This window comes from Vipera ursinii, assembly GCF_947247035.1.
Source record: "Vipera ursinii genome assembly, chromosome: 5".
NCBI lineage: Eukaryota > Metazoa > Chordata > Lepidosauria > Squamata > Viperidae > Vipera > Vipera ursinii.
In genome coordinates this window covers 47,662,655-47,680,750 of record NC_139518.1, presented here as the reverse complement: position 1 = coordinate 47,680,750, position 18,096 = coordinate 47,662,655, and the positions used below count along the sequence as shown (strand labels likewise).

The 18,096-nt window shown below is 39.9% G+C and overlaps 2 protein-coding genes across 2 annotated transcripts in view; both read right to left on the bottom strand.

The window, feature by feature from the left end:
- The window catches only part of CNNM2 (cyclin and CBS domain divalent metal cation transport mediator 2), a 103,623-nt gene extending 93,501 nt beyond the window's left edge, over positions 1-10,122 (bottom strand). Inside the window, 1 exon segment of the mRNA XM_083363464.1 lies at positions 8,449-10,122. Coding sequence (XP_083219590.1) covers positions 8,449-10,099 — 1,651 coding nt within the window. The 5' untranslated portion in view covers positions 10,100-10,122.
- A 5,983-nt stretch (positions 10,123-16,105) lies between these two features.
- The window catches only part of BORCS7 (BLOC-1 related complex subunit 7), a 33,826-nt gene continuing 31,835 nt past the window's right edge, over positions 16,106-18,096 (bottom strand). The window contains exon 9 of the transcript XR_014492617.1: positions 16,106-16,226. The gene's annotated coding sequence lies outside the window, so the exon portion shown is untranslated. The remainder of the gene's footprint in view (positions 16,227-18,096) is intronic.

Here is an 18,096-nt window from a genome sequence, read left to right as displayed (position 1 = left end):
AATTTAGAATACAATTAATGATTTCATACCACAGCTAGAATATTAGTTCAGCCAAATCTAGAAAAATACAAACATCTCCACCACCATCAACCCAACTCCATGTCTGCAGATAGTGCGCATTAGTTCAGTAGGAGAAAAAGTGTTGACCTTTTCTTTAATCTACACTTAGCTTATTCTTAAAATATTCTCTATATAATATTAGACTTCAAATGTCGTTCAAAATGTTATCCTATTGTCTCTTCTGACTGTTTAAAACTGCTTCTCTGGCTATCAATACATTCATTAAAGACTTACAACAGTTCGTTTAATGACTGTTTGAAGTTGTAACTGCACTGAAAAAGGTGACTTATGACTGTTTTTCACACTTATGATCATTGTAACTCCATGGTCAAATGATCAAAATTCAGATGCTTGGCAACTGATTCATATCTATGACAGTTGCAGAGTCCCAGTGTCATGTGTTCCAGTGTCATGTGATTAGATTTTGCAACCTTCTGACAAGCAAAGCCAATAGGAAAGCTAGATTCACTTAACAACCGTGTTACTCACTTAACAATTGTAGTAATTCACATAAACATTGTGGCAAGAAGTCATAAAATGACTTTTAAAATTCATTTAACTTAGCAACACTTAAGTGTCTCACTTAGTAAACAGAAATTTTGGGGTCAATTGTAGTCATAAGTCAAGGATTCCCTGTATTTTCTCAGTTCAAAAAAAGCTAAAATCTGATTCTAAGGCCTAGTATTATTTAACTATAATGATATAAAAATAAGCACTCCCTTGAATCAAGCTCAACTTGTGATGATTTATCCATATTATATGCATATTATTTTCTTACCAAAGATACAGAATTAGTTTGCTACCACTGTCTTCTTACTTTTTTATTTTAGCTTTCCAGTTTAGCCTACATTTCCAAAATTTTGATGTGGTCACTCATCCAACTATTAATTAGGTCTACGTTTGCTTGCTTTTTCTGGGATCAGTCAATCAGCTTAGGTGCTACCATCTGACACTGTCATGCTTTACCAGCAAAACTGCATTTGTCAGATATTCAGTTCAAGAATGGTTTGACTTATGCTTGTTCTCAGCTGAAAGTTTCACATATGGAACTTGCCCTAGTTAGATAAGCACACTTGTATACTAGGAAGAAGCCACTAACAGTTAATTGCTGTCTGTCAAGTTAACCTGTTTTCTTATACTCACTATGGTTTAAGTCCAATGTTTCCTTTTCAAATCCTTCCCCTTGAAAGAACATTTGTGCCCTATCCTTCTCAGCCTTGAAGCTAGTGGCTGTTAGCTTTTGACATAAGTGACATCTCTACCCTGAAAAATTCTGGCTTTCAACTTAATTTCCCCAATCACCATGCATTATATTATATTCACTGAATTCATGTTGATACTAAATTCCTGTTCAGCATTCATTACCAAATGAAACAGCATGGGTATTATTAAGCAATAATAGGTTTGTTGATAAATCTTTGTTAAGTCAAACATAAACAATATGATGGTTTACTATTAACTATAAACCAGGCCAGATTTTTCATTGTTATACAGCTAATTTTATCTAGTATCTTCATATGTTCATAGAAGAATTGAGAGTCAGTTTGGTGTAATGGTTAAAGCATCAGGCTAGAGACTGGGAGACCATGATTTCTAGTCCCACCTTACGCAGCTGGGTGAACTTGAGGAAGGAGGCAATGGCAAATTGCTACTGAAAAACCTTGCCAAGAAAACTGTAGGAACTTGTCCAGGTAGTCACTAAGAATAGGACACAAATGGAAGAAAAAAAGAAAGAAAAATTATTCTGGCTCTTAGTCGTCTTTATCTGTAGGACAGATGGGCAACATGGCCAAATAGCATGTGATTAAAAGCTATACAATTTCAAGAACTGGTTAACATATATTCTTGTTAATGAAACAGATATAGCATTAGCACTAGTTCTTAGACTTATATACTGCTCTATAGTGCTTTATAGCATTCTCTGAGCAATTTACAGTGTCAGATATATTGCCCGAACAATCTGGGTCCTCATTTTACCGATCTCAGAATACAGACAGACAGATATAAAAGCTTGTTCAGTCATTAGCTGATTTATTGAGCTGGGAAGAGAAAAGGATAGAGGAAGAGCTTGTGCAGGTGTATCATATGAATTCATGTTTTGCTGCAATGAGGCAAACGCCAAATGATATTTGGTACATTTTATGAGAAAAAGCATACCTCATTTTGTCAGTAGTAGTAGTATTAGGGTTAATTTCAGCCAATCATACATCCCTTCCAGGATACTATAAGGTCAAGCAGAGCATTCCATTGTTCACTGCACCAGGGCTTTTCAACCAGTGGTACGGGTACCACCTGTGGTACATTGGCACCTGGCAGGTGGCACACGACCATCCTAGAAAAGTGGTAGCAGGGGAGGGGAATGAGCTGAACCGGTGGCAGCACCGCACAAGCCTGAGCGAGAGATGGCTGGAGCTGCAGGGCTGTCAGGACTCAGTGGAACTGCCAGGATCAGTGCTTCTTCGGGGCTGTCAGCGCTTAGTGGAAGTGCCAGGATCAGCACCAGGCTCCAGCTGGAGTTCGGTGCTGATCCTGGTGCTTCTGAACCCAGAAGAAGTGCCAATCAGCTGGAATGTTGCAGCATCTCCAGGGACTTGTGATTTACATTCAGATGCTTGGCAACTGATTCATATTTAGGACAGTCACAGTGCCCCAGGGTCATATGAAGTGACCAAAACTTGCTGCAACCAGCTAGCAGACAGGGGAAATAAAAACCAAACACCCCCCACCCCCATTGCCAATCCTCAACAGAAATGCTCACAACAATGAAAACCTCGGACAGGAGGAAGAGCACCGCCAGGCGGGCAGGCAGGTGTCTTGCTCGGCTGTGGCTTGGGGGGCACTTTTTCCAGTGCCACTGTAACTTCGAACAGTCACTAAGTGAACTGTTGTAAATCGAGGACTACCTGTACTTCATCACTTTTTTCCTTTTTATGGTCATCAAGTTTTTGACACCTTGCTAGGCAACTGGTGGTACTCAGATGTTGCCATATCCTAAAAGTGGTACAATGGGTGAAAAGGTTGAAAAGCCCTGTACACTGAACACTGAAGCAATATAATATACTTTTTTGCAAAAGAAGTTATTAATCCAAACTCAGCAAATTTGTAGTGTAATACAGTAGCAAACAAAAAGATAAAAAAAGAACAAGAAGCAAATCTCAGTCTCTAGGTCTACAATTACAACAGATAACGAAGAACTCAGTGTTGTAAAAGGCTCTGGGAAAGTTTCTATACAGAGTGGTCTGCACTATGTGTACCAGCTTTACAGTTTTAAATACAAGGCTTTTCAAGCAAAATTTCTGTGGTAAGCTAAGAAATAGAAGGCTTGGGATTTAGAATCATACATGCTGAGAACAGCCAGATAAAAAAAACAGACAAGAAAAAATGCCAATGGTTTTAGTGAAAACTCAAGCAAAAACAGGATCATTAAAATCACTTGTCCACTGAAAGGAAGGCAAATGAAAAATTACCCACAAGTTTATTTTCAAGTCAGATTTTTAAACTCACTTGCCACTGATTTTAGGGCAAATTACACACTCGAGTTTGTTTGTTTGTTTGTGTGTGTGTGTGTGTGTGTGTGTGTGAGAGAGAGAGAGAGAGAGAGAGAGAGAGAGAGAGAGAGAGAGAGAGATTATATTTTTACACTGTAATTGGAGTGGAGTTATCCTGTGGAAGCATCCTATATAGTATAACTCAGGGTTTTCCAGTCTGTGATGCACAGAACCATATGCATGAGGACCTGATGGGCTTCTGTGAGACTAAAGACAAAAAAAAATTTAATTTGAATGCAGTGAATGTTGCATTGCTTAGAGTTTTCAGTTTTAATCAAGGGTATCAAAGTTCCAAGTTACACAATTGGAATATCCCAGTACAGATGCTGACAACTGAACAATACAATACCATAGTTACTTCAAAGGACTATTTTCCCATCCATTAAAATGAAGCTGCCTTATATTCATTAAAAATATGGATAACATTTTCCTTTAATGTCCCATTTTCCTTTAATGAGAGGGACTGCCTAAAATCTGGGGCAGTTCTTTACAATACTAATAGTTCTTGCTCTTTCAGCAAAAAGTCACAAAGTAAAAAAATCAAAACTGGCTTAGTTGTATTTTCATCAGAATAAAGACTATATTTTGCATCTGTACTATAATACCATAGAAATTGGTAGCTTTTTCACCTTCTGATACTCCAAACCTTACACAGAAAAATCCCCCAAATTTCAGAGCCCTGGATGCAAATTGAAGCAAACATATTAACACTCCCTTTACATTATTTCATTTTTCATAAAAAATGTAGAGTGAGGAGAGAAACAGAAAGTACTTGTTTACATTCACCATAATATGATACTTAATGAAACATTTTATCAATGCAGGAAGTACTTATTGGAACTAGTAATGGTCGCCTAATAACTCAGGATAAGTATACACAAAAGAATCCAGTAGTATATTTATTTATTATAGAAATCACATTCATATCCTAATTCATATTAAACTTTAATCACATTCATATCAGATATTTCTACTTTAACCTACATCATGTCTCTCAACAACACACATCCACTCCTACCATTAGATGACAACTAGAACGGGACTGACCCAAATTCTGTTCATAAAACCAAATATTAGGATTCAAAAAAAGCACTGTATTTACTTCTTAGCATATTATATAGATTCACTTATTGTGATTTAATAAAACATGTTTAAACAGTGACACAGCATAATGGGAGAATCCAGAGTGTATTTCTATTATTGGAAATAATAAGAAAATGCCTGGTATTATGTGCAATGCAGGACTCTGTTGATTAATTTGTAAGCTGCTGGTGTCTTACCTTCAGATATCTTGCAACTTACAAAAAGGGACTTCAGGCCACACATTCAAAACCACTGATATTGGGGGGTAAAGGTAAAGGTAAAGGTTCCCCCGCACATGCGTGCTAGTCATTTCCGACTCTAGGGGCCGGTGCTCATCTCTGTTTCAAAGCCGAAGAGCCAGCGCTTGTCCGAGGACTTCTCCGTGGTCATGTGGCCGGCATGACTAGACGCCAAAGGCGCACGGAACGCTGTTACCTTCCCACCGTAGTGGTCCCTATTTTTCTACTTGCATTTTTTACATGCTTTCGAACTGCTAGGTTGGCAGAAGCTGGGACGAGTAACAGGCGCTCACTCTGTTACACGGCACTCGGGATTCGACCTGCCAAACTGCCGACCATCTGATCGACAAGCTCAGCGTCCTAACCCACTGAGCCACCGCGTCCCTTACGATATTGGGGGGAGGAAGTGTCAAAGCATTGAACTAATTATATTAAGATTAATTAGTAGGACTGCTCTGGTGTCCTGCTTCTCTATGGGGGTGGGGGTAAGTGAGGAAAATATAGAGGTCAACTTGTTTTTTCTACAACTGTTAATACAGTATTTTGGGGAGTCAATCACATAAATGGGAACTTGCAAAGATTTGCTAGAACAAAAGGCACAAGAAATTGTTATAAAATAACAAAGACAGCAAGAGATATGTTAATGCACAACACAATTTGAATATTAATCTAGAAGCAATTTTTCCATTTAAGGAAAGTAACTTTTCTATTTTAAAATAATATTATTTTAATTCATCCCACACAATACAATAGCTTACTAAATTTAGGGATCTCTCATTTTGAAAATAAATCCATCTCTACCAGCAGCTTTTTTGAATATATTAGTATCTGAAAAAAGAATATTATATATTATGTGTTAATATAGAAGGGCAATATATTTTTTAAAAAATACAAATAATGAATTTGACATATCCAAGCAGAATCGTATAAATTAATTTTTAGATAAACTTGTTATTGCCCAGAAGGGAAATTCTGTAGCCAGAGTATCTTCATTTTAATCACAATGTATTTCACTAATACCACTGAGCAACCTAGGTATATTGACTGAGAAATAATCCTTCTATGCTTAATAATAATCTTAACCCCCCAACAAATGGATTACAGCTTAAGGGAATGAGTAGAAGGACTGAAAAACAAGTGTTATTTTACATGTATTTGTTACCTTTGTAAGTAAATCTACCCTGCCCTCTCATTCTAGCTTCTATAATGTGTGTGTGTGTGTATTTTACATACATAAACTAATCTATTTAATTAATATAAATTAAAACTGTCCAAAGTCACTTCTTTTGTGAGATGGGTGCCTATATAAATTTGACAATTAAATAAATAAAACCAAAATATTAAACTGTAAATATGGTTATATATTCAACAGGACTGGTTTAGTAGTATTCTAGAAAGTTAAATTATTACTAAAATGGGAAAATAATGCTATATATAGTTTCATGATTAGATTACAATACAATCTCATTAATTCACTTTTCATAAATTATAAAGGCCAATAAACAATCCTGGTTCTTATTCTAGAAAATACCTATTGGCTGTAGGAGATCTATAATAGATTACCAAAACATTTCATTTGAAAAATGAAAAGAAAAGAAAAACAAAACCAGAGGGTATAGAAAACTGAAAGATGGGTTAACTTGTAAATGGAAAAAGCTAAAGATAAGTGTTTCAGACTGGCACAATTTGAAACCTAACTAGCAGTTTACTGCCTACAAATCACCAACTGAGTGCAAAAGTTCAGCTACAGAGTAAGTACCACTTTGAGAAAAGGTTAGCTCCAGCAGTAACCTGTTTATTCAAGTATTGAACAAATGCTAATCTCAAATTGACGTTGAATCCAACTATCTTCAAATATATTTTTCCTGCAAGAATTTGCTCATAATTATCATTAGATTGATAGCCTACTCTAAACATTCAGAGTGCTTGACACACATAAACACCCAGAAACTAAACAACAGTATACCTTTCACTCTGGCTTCCCAACTTAATTGATCACAAAGTCCAGCCAAACAAGCAGATTTTAGAACGATTCTAAATGATTCTCAGTACCGGCAGTTTGCAGCTGAAAAGAAATTCGTAACAAGAGAACCACTACAATGTGTTCTTGCTCACCAAGCTGGAGAAAAAGATAGTATCATTCAGAAGATACCATCCATGATTTCTAGTTAACATAACAAGATACAAGAAAATATGTGATAAAATTCATATAAACCACACAGACGAAACTAATTTTTAACAATGTTCATGATTGCAGAGCAGACCAGCTTCCTCTCCCAAAAATCTAGTGCACTGTATGACCAAGTCAGATGATTTGGACACCTGAGGAAGGAAATATCCCTGGCAGTAAAAAGGCACCACTAATAAATTAAATAAATAATAGTTTACACTGTTTTTGTGACAACCAGATTCAGATAACTAAGCAACCATCTCTCTCTCTACAGCTAGTTAGAGACAATAAGGTCAGTAGAGTGGTGATGCGCTAGGCTAGCAGTGGAAAATACTAACCATGTTTTAAACAGAACTTTGGGATGTTAAAAACAAACTCAGTGACAACACCAATGTATGTTAGTATATATAAATTACTGAAAGACATTTCACAAAATTTGTAGAAAAAATCTACCTAAAATATTAACATAGTATAAAACATATTGTATTGGATGAGTTTAGTTTTAACTTTCATGTACAGTATAGATACATTGAGGATCCATAACAATTCCCAATCATGTATATGTGCACAATGAGAAAAAAGCCAACATTAACCAACATTATTGACCTAAAATAATAAACTCAATCTGTATATAAGCATTTACCATGTAAGATCTCTGCATCACAAATCTACCAAAGTTTTTACTATATAAAACAGAGGCTGTATTATTGAAATTAGTGAATAGTTAACAAATAGTTGTTAAAGGAAACAAATGTTGTTATTCAAGGAAAGATAACCTGAGATGTAAAACTAGTTGCCAATAATAATACATTCAAGTCTAAGATAAACATCAGATAAGTAAAAGTTCGTACATGGCATGATACACATACCAGGCATACATTTCTATTGAAAAAGAATACTTATTTATTATTTTAACCTATACATTTGGATACAATCTGGGCTATAAATTCCTCATTTCTTGACATATTAGCAGTCATAGGTGCACGTATATTAAGCACATAAGACAGATGATGAGTCCAAGTTGGAGTCACAATTCAAGATAATATCTGAATACATACTGGACAGCGAAAAACCTAAACTGATCGTTAAAGTACATTCAGCAACATACATATAAACAGAAATTATGGGAGCTATAGATTAAGGTTTATGAATACAAAGAAAATATGTGAAGGCAAAAGAATCAGTTTACTATTCTGAACTATGTCATATAAACACCAAATGTTAAGCTCAGAATTTAATATCCCCAGAACTTCATCTTTCATTGTAATAATCAAGTACCTTTCATACTTCTGAAGCTCTTTTTCACATTTTCCTTCCCCACTCCCTTCACCATCCACCATCATCCCACCTTTTTTGAATTCCTCAAGCATGGCATCAAGCTTGGTGTCATTGAAGACAAAGTGCAGTGGGTGGTTATAGAAACGTGTGATCGTCTTGAGTGGAGTGCAATCATCAGGATCCACAAAAGCTAAGTCTTTGACAAAAAGAAGGTCCACAATATTAGAGCGGTCTCCTTCAAAAACCGGGATACGTGTATATCCACTCTCCATGATTTCAGACATAGTGTTGAAATCAAGTACAGCTTCAGCAGTAATCATGAAGCAATCCCGGAGAGGAGTCATTACATCCTCCACAGTTTTGGTGCGCAATTCCAGCGCTCCTTGAATTATATTCAATTCTTCTTTGACCAAATCATTGTAAGGATCAGTGACTCTTAACATTTCAAGTAGCTTCTCACGGTTATAGACAGTACCAATCTCTTGCCCTAAAACACAGTCCAGCAGTTTGCTGACTGGATAAGAGGCTGGAAAGGTCATCATCATAAAGAACTTCGTAAGGAAGATGGTGTTGGCACCCACAGCCAGACCATGCCGGGAACAAATAGCCTGTGGCACAATCTCACCAAAAATGACAATACCAATGGTGGATACTACCACTGCCACCAGTCCAGAACCTGCAATGTCATCGAGCAGTATGGTAAGGGTAGTATTGACCAATACATTACCCAAGAGCAAAGAACAGAGCAAGTAGTTGCCCTGGCGGCGCACAGGCTCAATGCGCTTAGCATAGTTTTTTTCTTTTTCTGTCCCACAATTCTGCACAATACGCAACTCCATAGGATCAAGAGCCATGAGTCCCAGGTTGAGACCACTGAACATGCCAGAAAGACCCAACAGGAGGGAGATGAAGATCACCTGAAGCCAGAAGGGTAACAAGAATTTCTTCTCCTCACCTACAATCATCTTGGTGTCCTCACCATCATGATAGATCCAGGTTGTCTCAGTCCAGGGCCCTCCATCAGGACCAATAATGCCACCTCCACCACCAGGGCTCCCAGCCACACTCCCCGCCCCTCCTAGGATAGCAGCAGGGGAAGACACAGAGGTACACAAGTAGTAGGACTTGCTTTTTTCGGTTTTGCGCAAGGGCTTGATATCGATCTCGATAATCCCCGAGGTACGGCGGTTGAGGGTGATATGCGGTTGGATGATGATATCCGACGTCCGGATGCCGCAACGCTGCGGGGCCGACGACATGGAAGCCAGGGGGACCGGGCCATCTTCTTGCTCAGCTGGCGGCCGCCTGCCTTCCCCTTCCCTCCGTTCATGCTCCGTGAACGCGATGCGGGACCAGGTCTCGTTATTGATATTCTGCCCGTAGACCCGCAGTTTGACGCTAGTTCTCTCGCTCACCCGCAGCACTCCCTTCTCCATAAAGGACACATCGTCCGTGTCTTCCAGCCGTAACCCGATTATCACCGTTTCCTCAGAATCAGACGCCCCGGGCAACAAGGAGGAAGAGGAGGAGGAGGAGGAGGAGGAGGAAGAGGCGGCGGCGGCGGCGCGAGCGGGCTGCTCTCCCAGGCACCGGCTGAGGAGAATCCCTAGCAGCAGCGGCAGCAGCAGCGGCGACCGCGGTAGCAGCCGCGTCTCCCTTTCGCCGCCTCCCCCCGGCCCTGCCAGGAGCCTGGGAGCAACCGCGGGGAGCGGCGCGGCCATATTCCGGGAGGAGAAGGGTCAGTGGGAACCCGGCCACCTGAAACTGAGCCGCCTCATTGTGCCAGCGCTTAACGAAGACAGAAAGCAGCGAAGCCCTCGACGGCTGACAAGCGACTGCCAGGCCCGGGCCGGGAGCTGCTCCAACCCCTACCCCGAAGGGGACGGGGAGGGAGGGAGGGAGGGAGGGGGGGGAAAGAGACCCGCGCGTGCGCATCAACCAATGAGGTGAATACAAGCGAGGCAGCGGAGGGCGCAGATCAAGAGCAATCGTCCAATCAGGTGGCTCCGTGAATACAGGGGTGGGGACGAGGGCTAGCCGGCCGGTAGGTCGGCCTTCCACTTTTTTTTCGTGGTTGGGGGCGGGTGAGGTGAGAAGTGCCTGCGCTACACATTGAAGCCGGGGGAGATTTATTTATTTTTATTTTTTTGGTCCAGCGAGACCGGCGAGGAGAATCCTGGGCTTCTTCCCAGAATCCACGAGTTTTATCGAACCGAGGTTATCTCTGCCTATGTTGTTGATCAGGGGTCTTCAAACCTGGCCCTTTTATGACTTGTGGACTTCAACTCCCAGAATTCCTCAGCCAGCTTTCTGGGAGTTGAAGTCCACAAGTCATAAAAGGGCCAAGTTTGAAGACCCCTGTTGTTGATCATTACCCCGCAATATAGCTCGAAGGGGAGGGGCATCTCTCTCGGCCTTCTTTCCTGTTAAGAGAGCGCGTGATACTTGTGTGTATCTCTCAGCTTTAACAGGAGTCAACAAAACGCCAATCGGAAGGGAGGACGACGGAGATTGGTGAGAAGATCAGCCAATGGGACGGAGAGTTTTCTTCCGGAACCGGGCCTCCTGGCGCTCTTAAACCGCGAAGCGAACTCCGCTTGAAGAGGAACCGCGCTTGGGGCGCCTGGTTTCTCGCCGCTGGGCGACGTTTGTGCGTGAAACCTTCCCCTCTCCTTCGTTTTCCATCCCAATTTTCCTGGCGGCGTTTTACTCGCGAGAAATACTTTCTTACGGCTCTCCTTTTTTTTTCAGTAGAAAAGTTGTGCTGCCCGACAACCCAAAACCTAATACGCCTGAGTTGGGAAGGTTTGCTAATTGACCTGTCTTTTACCTTTAATGGTAAAGGTAAAGGTTCCCCCCGCACATGCGTGCTAGTCGTTTCCGACTCTAGGGGCCGGTGCTCATCTCCGTTTCAAAGCCGAAGAGCCAGCGTTTGTCCGAGGACGTCTCCGTGGTCATGTGGCCGGCATGACTAGACGCCAAAGGCGCACAGAACGCTGTTACCTTCCCACCGTAGTGGTCCCTATTTTTCTACTTGCATTTTTTACGTGCTTTCGAACTGCTAGGTTGGCAGAAGCTGGGACGAGTAACAGGCGCTCACTCTGTTACGCGGCACTCGGGATTCGACCCGCCAAACTGCTGACCTTCTGATCGACAAGCTCAGCGTCCTAACCCACTGAGCCACCACGTCCCTTACCTTTAATTGTAAGGCAGTTCAAAGGCAGTGACTGATAGATTCCTGGGGTTTCACTTCATTTACTGCCCAGCTGCAAGCTCCACGCCAGGAGACTAGAGCTATTTTTGTCCCCAAAGAGCCAAATCTATCGGGCAGAGGACGAGTGGAAGGAAGAAGCGCGTTTGGCCCATTGAGTGTCCCTGTCTGGTTATTCGCAGTCCCATCTCCTGCCACGCTACCCTGTCAAGCAAGGCGTTGTTGGATAGAGTTTACTAGAATTCAGGGCCTTGGTAGACCCATGTTAGTAATGGCTATTCAAATGACTTGGAGTTCTAGTGACATTTCTTGGGCAAGGTGGAGGGATTATGAGGAGCACTGGAGGGTGGGGGGAGCTTTCTCGAGCCTTATTCTGCACTCCTGGACTGAGCTGTGATCTTATCACCTAGGCTGGATGGAAAAACTGGCAGAACTCAAGTCAATTTTACCCCATCTTCCCAATTTTGAAAATAATTGCTACAAAAGAATGGAAATGTGTCTGGTTCTTCTGCAATATCCAGATACATTTCATTGAATACACAAAATGACACTGTTCTAACTGCCCCAAAGTAATAAAACCAGAAAGCAATGCCCTTATTTTGGACATAACCAGAAAAGTACAGCTGATAAAACATGACTGTTATTGCTAGTTTAAACCAGGATTTATGCAAACAGCACTAATTTAAAAAAAAACACGACTACTACTGTTTCAAAATGCATTGAAAAGGATGTGTCCACTGCAGCTGAAAGTGGCCAATGATATAAGAGCAGATGCTAGCCCTTACTCTGTTATTGCCAACATAATGAAACACTGTAGAACATGTTCTGCAAAAAAATGCATTGGAAGAGGAAAGATACTATTTTAAACCTAGAACTCTCTCCAAATGAGAAGGCCTTTTTCATGAAGATATGTCCTTCAAAACAATTTGTCTTTACGTCTCAGAAGGACAGCAGGATGAGCTCTTTGACTGAGTTCACATTAAGCTGAATATGGTATAAACTAAAGCACAAATTATAGTTTATAAATCAAATAGCATTCATAAAACACCCTAAGAGAAAACCAAACTACACATCATTGTTACTGCATGATAAATTTGTATTTTGAAATATGGACTTCAATGGGTTTCATTGGGAGCCGCAGATTACAACAAGGTCAGCTGCGTAGTCCTGCTGAGACCCAAGTCACTGTCTGGATTAGGAGGATAACAGGTTTTAAAAAGTATTATGCCCAAGCCACCTCTCCTGACCTATGGATCTTGTTATGCCTCATCATATATTGAGGAACTGAGAGAGATTAAATATATCTACGGTAGAGCAATGGCCCCCAACATTTTGGACACCAGGGACCAGTTCCGTGAAGAGATGTTTTTCCATGGACTGGAGGGGGCATGGTTGCGCATGTTGCCTGCATCCCATGGATGAGGTTTCACTTGTTTGCGTGGCCCAGTTTCTGGCATGCTGCTGCCAGATGCCGGTCTACAGACTGGGGTCTGGGGACCCCTGATCTAGAGTTCTACTGGCAGGAGATGGAGAACAAAACTGACTGAATGTGGGTAAGAGCTACTATCAAGGCCCACCTCATAATTATTCATGTGGAAAATGGGAATTACTTTGCAGAAATTTCATCTGTGAATTACTTAGCAACCCTCTGTAAGATGACCTGGTTCCTTCTGAGTAAGGAGGACTCAAATGTCTATCTGCAGTGGCACACTGAGGAACTGCTGATTTTCTAGAAAATAAAGCCACTCAGATTCATTTCCTGTTGGACACTAGTGTGGACACTGGTCCAGGGAGATGCCCAAGTCCTTGTCCAGGTATCTGGCAATGGTTTCACCTGTTGCTCCTAAGAAAGGGGGCAGGATTTTAGGGAATGTGAGCTCAGCCATCTGTTTTAGACCCACATCTCCCAGGCTGGTAAAAATCTCCTGGCAGGTGATGTATGGGTAGTCAATGCATCTTTAGATGAGTGGATGTGTGATGCCCCAGTCCTTTAAGGAAGCTATGCTTCAGCCCTTCTTAATAAGGCATTGCTAGATCCCATCCTAATGGACAATTTTTGTCCTATCTCCAATCTTTCCTTTTTGGGAAAGGTTGTTGAGAAGGTGGTCATGCTGAAGCTCCAGAGGATCCTGGGTGAAATAGATTATCTGGACTCTTTTCAGACAGAGTTTAGGCCTGGTTATAGGACAAAAATTGTATTGGTTATGCTTTTTGTAGATGTAGGCAGTGTGTCCACCCTTGTTCTACTTGACTTCTCCATGGCCTTTGATATCACTGACTGTGGTATCCTGGAATGATCCCAGGATTGGGAGTTGGGGGCACTGTGTTGTCCTGGTTCATTTTCTTCTTCCAAGGCCATTTATTTAGCCATCTCTCAAAATATGCCTTTGCCTCTTCTTTTGCTTCTTTGTGTGCAAGCCCACCACAAACATGCCCAGTAACAAGTTTTTATGGCATTACCATTTTGCATAAGTCTAATCAGCTTAAAAACCACAACACAATCTCCCTTGTAAATGATTTGACGTGTGGCAAATGTGTGGTTTTAAAAAGATCCCAGTTCAAAACTGCTTTTATTTGCCAAAGCATTTTAAGTGGTGCAGTTTGGGTTGCTCTGTTCTGATATTTCTTTATCTTGGCGCTGTTACATAAGGTTTTTATTTATTACTTTATTGGATTTGTCTTATGTAAGTTTTATTCTGGACATATTTACTTTACACTGCTCTACTATCCATATTTAAGACTAGGATATAAATATTCAGGGATTTTAAAAATATTTCCTTGTGAATTTCATTTGATAAAATTTATGTGTTTTTCGAACACTCAGATTATTTTGTAGTCTGTACAAGCAGCCTGTTCTAATTTATGAAAAGCCATAATGAGTTTTGTTTCTTTTTAGCTTATAATATTATATAAACCTTGCCATGGAATTTTACAAACTGTGGCTCATAGTTTAGTACCTGTGTGAATAGTCATTTGTGGTTTATATAAAAAACTATATTTAAACAATGCATGTTTTTGCATACACGTGAAGTAGATCTGAACATGGAATGCCTTGTTTACAAAAAAATTCTTCAAATAGAATATTCTTACAGTGCACAATTCAAGCATGAATCTCATAATGGCAGCCAAAATTCCAGCATGGATAAAATCAAATCAAACATACATTGAAAATGAAATTCTGGAAGTTCTCCCATACGTTTTGAGTGAATTTTGTGGGGATTTCCACTAAGAACATTGAACTTGTGTGCTACAGATATTCTTTTAAACTGCACATGTAACCTATTAGACTCATGGTCTCCCAATTTCTGCCTTACCCACTACACCAAACTAGCTTTCAAAAGGTATATAAATATTTTATCATATCTTAATTATTGTTGTATACCATCCAGTGGTGCTTTCTGTGAGGTGGGCAGCTGTACAAATTTGGTTGGATGAATGAATGAATGAATGTCTATTCTGGATGATTTGATAACATTTTTCAGCATTTGCTTCACAAATATGACAGAAATTTACTTTTTTTTAGATCCTAAAGTTCTGTTCTCTTTGCTATTTGGGCTGGTTGTTTCCTTTCTCCAATTTGATTATTATGGCAGCATGTCTCCCTCTGCTGTCAATATTAAAAAAACAATAGCACTAACACAGGAAGATTATGCAGAAGTAAATATTTGGTCCAGTAAAGTTTAGGACCGCAGTTTAAATCATCATTGATTTAAACCTGCAAGCGCCAGGTTTTTCTGCAAGGAAATTTTCAAGATTCTTCTACCTCTCTTGCCTCAGTTTTAAAGTCCTGGAAGTTTTACTTTATAATGGCAGTCAAAACCTCAATACAAAGCAGAAAAAAATTGACCACGCATCATGCCTAGGTATGCTGTGTATAGAAGGAAAGGGGGGGGTATAAATGCCAATTTTTTGCAATCCTATCATTATCATCCACCATATGCAGAGGGAGAATGTGTGCAGTAGAGAACCTCTATGGGATTCAAAATTCTAGAAATCAAGATATGACCATCCTTTTTACCGCACACCCAGTTTGGGGAATAGAACCCACAGCTTGTCATTCAAATACCAAACATGCCTTACCTTTTTAGCCTTCTGGCTGTGACAACCTGGTTCTTCCCCCCCCTCCCCAAGCACTGGGATAGACACAGAATGAGGTAGGAAAGTGGTCCTTGCCTGGAGGGAAGGGTACCTCTGTTTTTTATTTCAACAACGGCCTTGAATTTTAAGGGGCCCAGAAAGCAGAATGTTAGGAGCTAGCATTACAACCATGTTTGAAATCAGTACATCCGTACTGGCATTGTTTCAGAAAGTCGTAACAGCCTTCAACGTGGTGCCCTTTGGACATTCTTTCCTGAAATTGTTTACAGCTTTTCTGGCTTGAATTATAGACAGGACAAATCCAGAAACAGATATAAACACTTAAGAATGTGGTTTTCATGGATAGCAGTTTCTAGAGAACACTCAAAGGACTTTTATTAGCTACTTGCATACAGTTATGTTATTGCTCTCAGACTGAGGCCACTCAGGTTCAAGTCCATCCTTATCCATGGAAACTCTTTCTAATCCCATCCTGAGAGTACCAAAGCTGTAATGGGGATAAACGTTTAGAGAGATCCCATGTAAACTGCCTTGAGCTCCTGGAACAAAAGAGAAGAAAAACCTAACAAATAAATATACCAATAAAGTTTGGCAACGGTTCTCAGTCTAGTGAAGGAAATAGGCAGCAGAGAGAGGATTATCTTTGCAAGGAGAAAGTTGTTGTTGGGAACAACCTGTTCTTCCCAAGTTGCTCAAAACAGGTGGAGCAACATTAGCCTTAGCCACCCTTTTCCATTACATTATAAAAAAAACAAAATAGTTGGAATTTTTTGCTTGCTGTAGGACAATGCTCACATATACAAATCTATATGAGGGCATGGCAATTAAGATCTTCAGCTTTATTCATCCATTTTCCATGAGTGCTTTTAAGACTTTAAATTGTACTCTTTTGGTTAAGCAGATCTCAAACTGGAAAAAAAATTAAAATTAAAACCACAATTTTCTAGTAGGTTAAATGAGTGCTATGAAGATAAAGACTTGTTTGCAATCAGGCTGCTTTTTAAGAAGTGAAAATATGCAGCAGTGTTGTTGCATTCTTATCAGTGATTTTATGAGGTTCTGCAATAAAGTAATTAAAAATTAACCCTAACAGGCTTCAGGCACAATGCTTCCTGCTTTTTATATGACCCCCTGCTTCTCATTTGACATTTCTTTATTGCACTCTCTTCCTGGGGATTAGACATTTAATATTGATAAAGTGACATAATATAAAAATAGCTTCACAGCATATAATTCAGGATTTTCATGAGATCAAAACATTAAATGTCAAATAATACCATAAATGAGATGTTTTGTTTTATTGTCCAACAAAAACCCTTTGAAATGTTAATTTTGTTTTTTAAAGGTAGAAGTAGTGTACTAATTATATTTGCAAGGCATTCATACTTCTGGTCTGGCCACTAAAATACCCATGTAAAATATGAATGGATTTTCCATATGTACATGTCAGAATTGCCATATGTATATTTAATTCAATATTAATTCCAAATTCAAGAGCAATATTAATTCCTTTGAAAAGCAAAGGGGGGGGTTCTGTGCAACACCCCCTGATGATCCACTTAGAATTGCCAAGGTTGAGCTTATGACTGTCGTTCTCCTTCCAGGACCATGCTGCCTCCAGATGCAGCAAAATATGTTGATAGCATCACTTGGCTGGTGCAGGGTGGAGAGCTTTAACTGATTATTACCAGCATAGTGATTATATCTAACCATGTGCTGATGTCCATCCTCTTTAGTTAGTCTCAGGCAGACATCTTTCTCTGTTTTTCCTTGCTTTTTCACTGCTATTACAAGCTCTGACATGGCATCCTTGTGAATCCTGACTCCATTACATCATCAGCAATTTATCCAGTCAACTGTTTAATTTTAAAGTGTAATTTGAGAATTTTACTCCTAAGATGGGCTTCAATCATGTTGGTTCTTTCTATAAAAGGAGAAAAAAACAGGATTGTTCCCTGTCTCCTTTCTATTTCTATAATTTGGCTCCTGAGCATCAAGACGAAATGGTAAGTAAATTCCAACCCAGCTGTTTTCCATGTACCACAAATCCCACATTATTTCTTCATGTGACATATAGTAAGTGAAGCATCCTGAAAATAGCTTCATGCTTATTAGCTTATACTATTACTGCAGTAATTTCTATGCAGTTAATTTTTACTGTTGTATCTGCAAGTGGCTGTGTGTCACGTATATTGTATCTCAGTAAATATTCACAAGGCTAGGGAACAGCTCTGCTTCTCTGACCGTTGCCTTGATAGCAGCTCTTCTTCCTGTCCTCCAAAACCATTCCCAATGCCTTCTATACAAACAGACCAATGAGAAATAAGTATCTATGATCTGCTTCTTTTTTGTTGGAAAATAGAACTTTCCAGTAGTGCAATGCAGGGCTTTTCAACCTTTTCACCCATT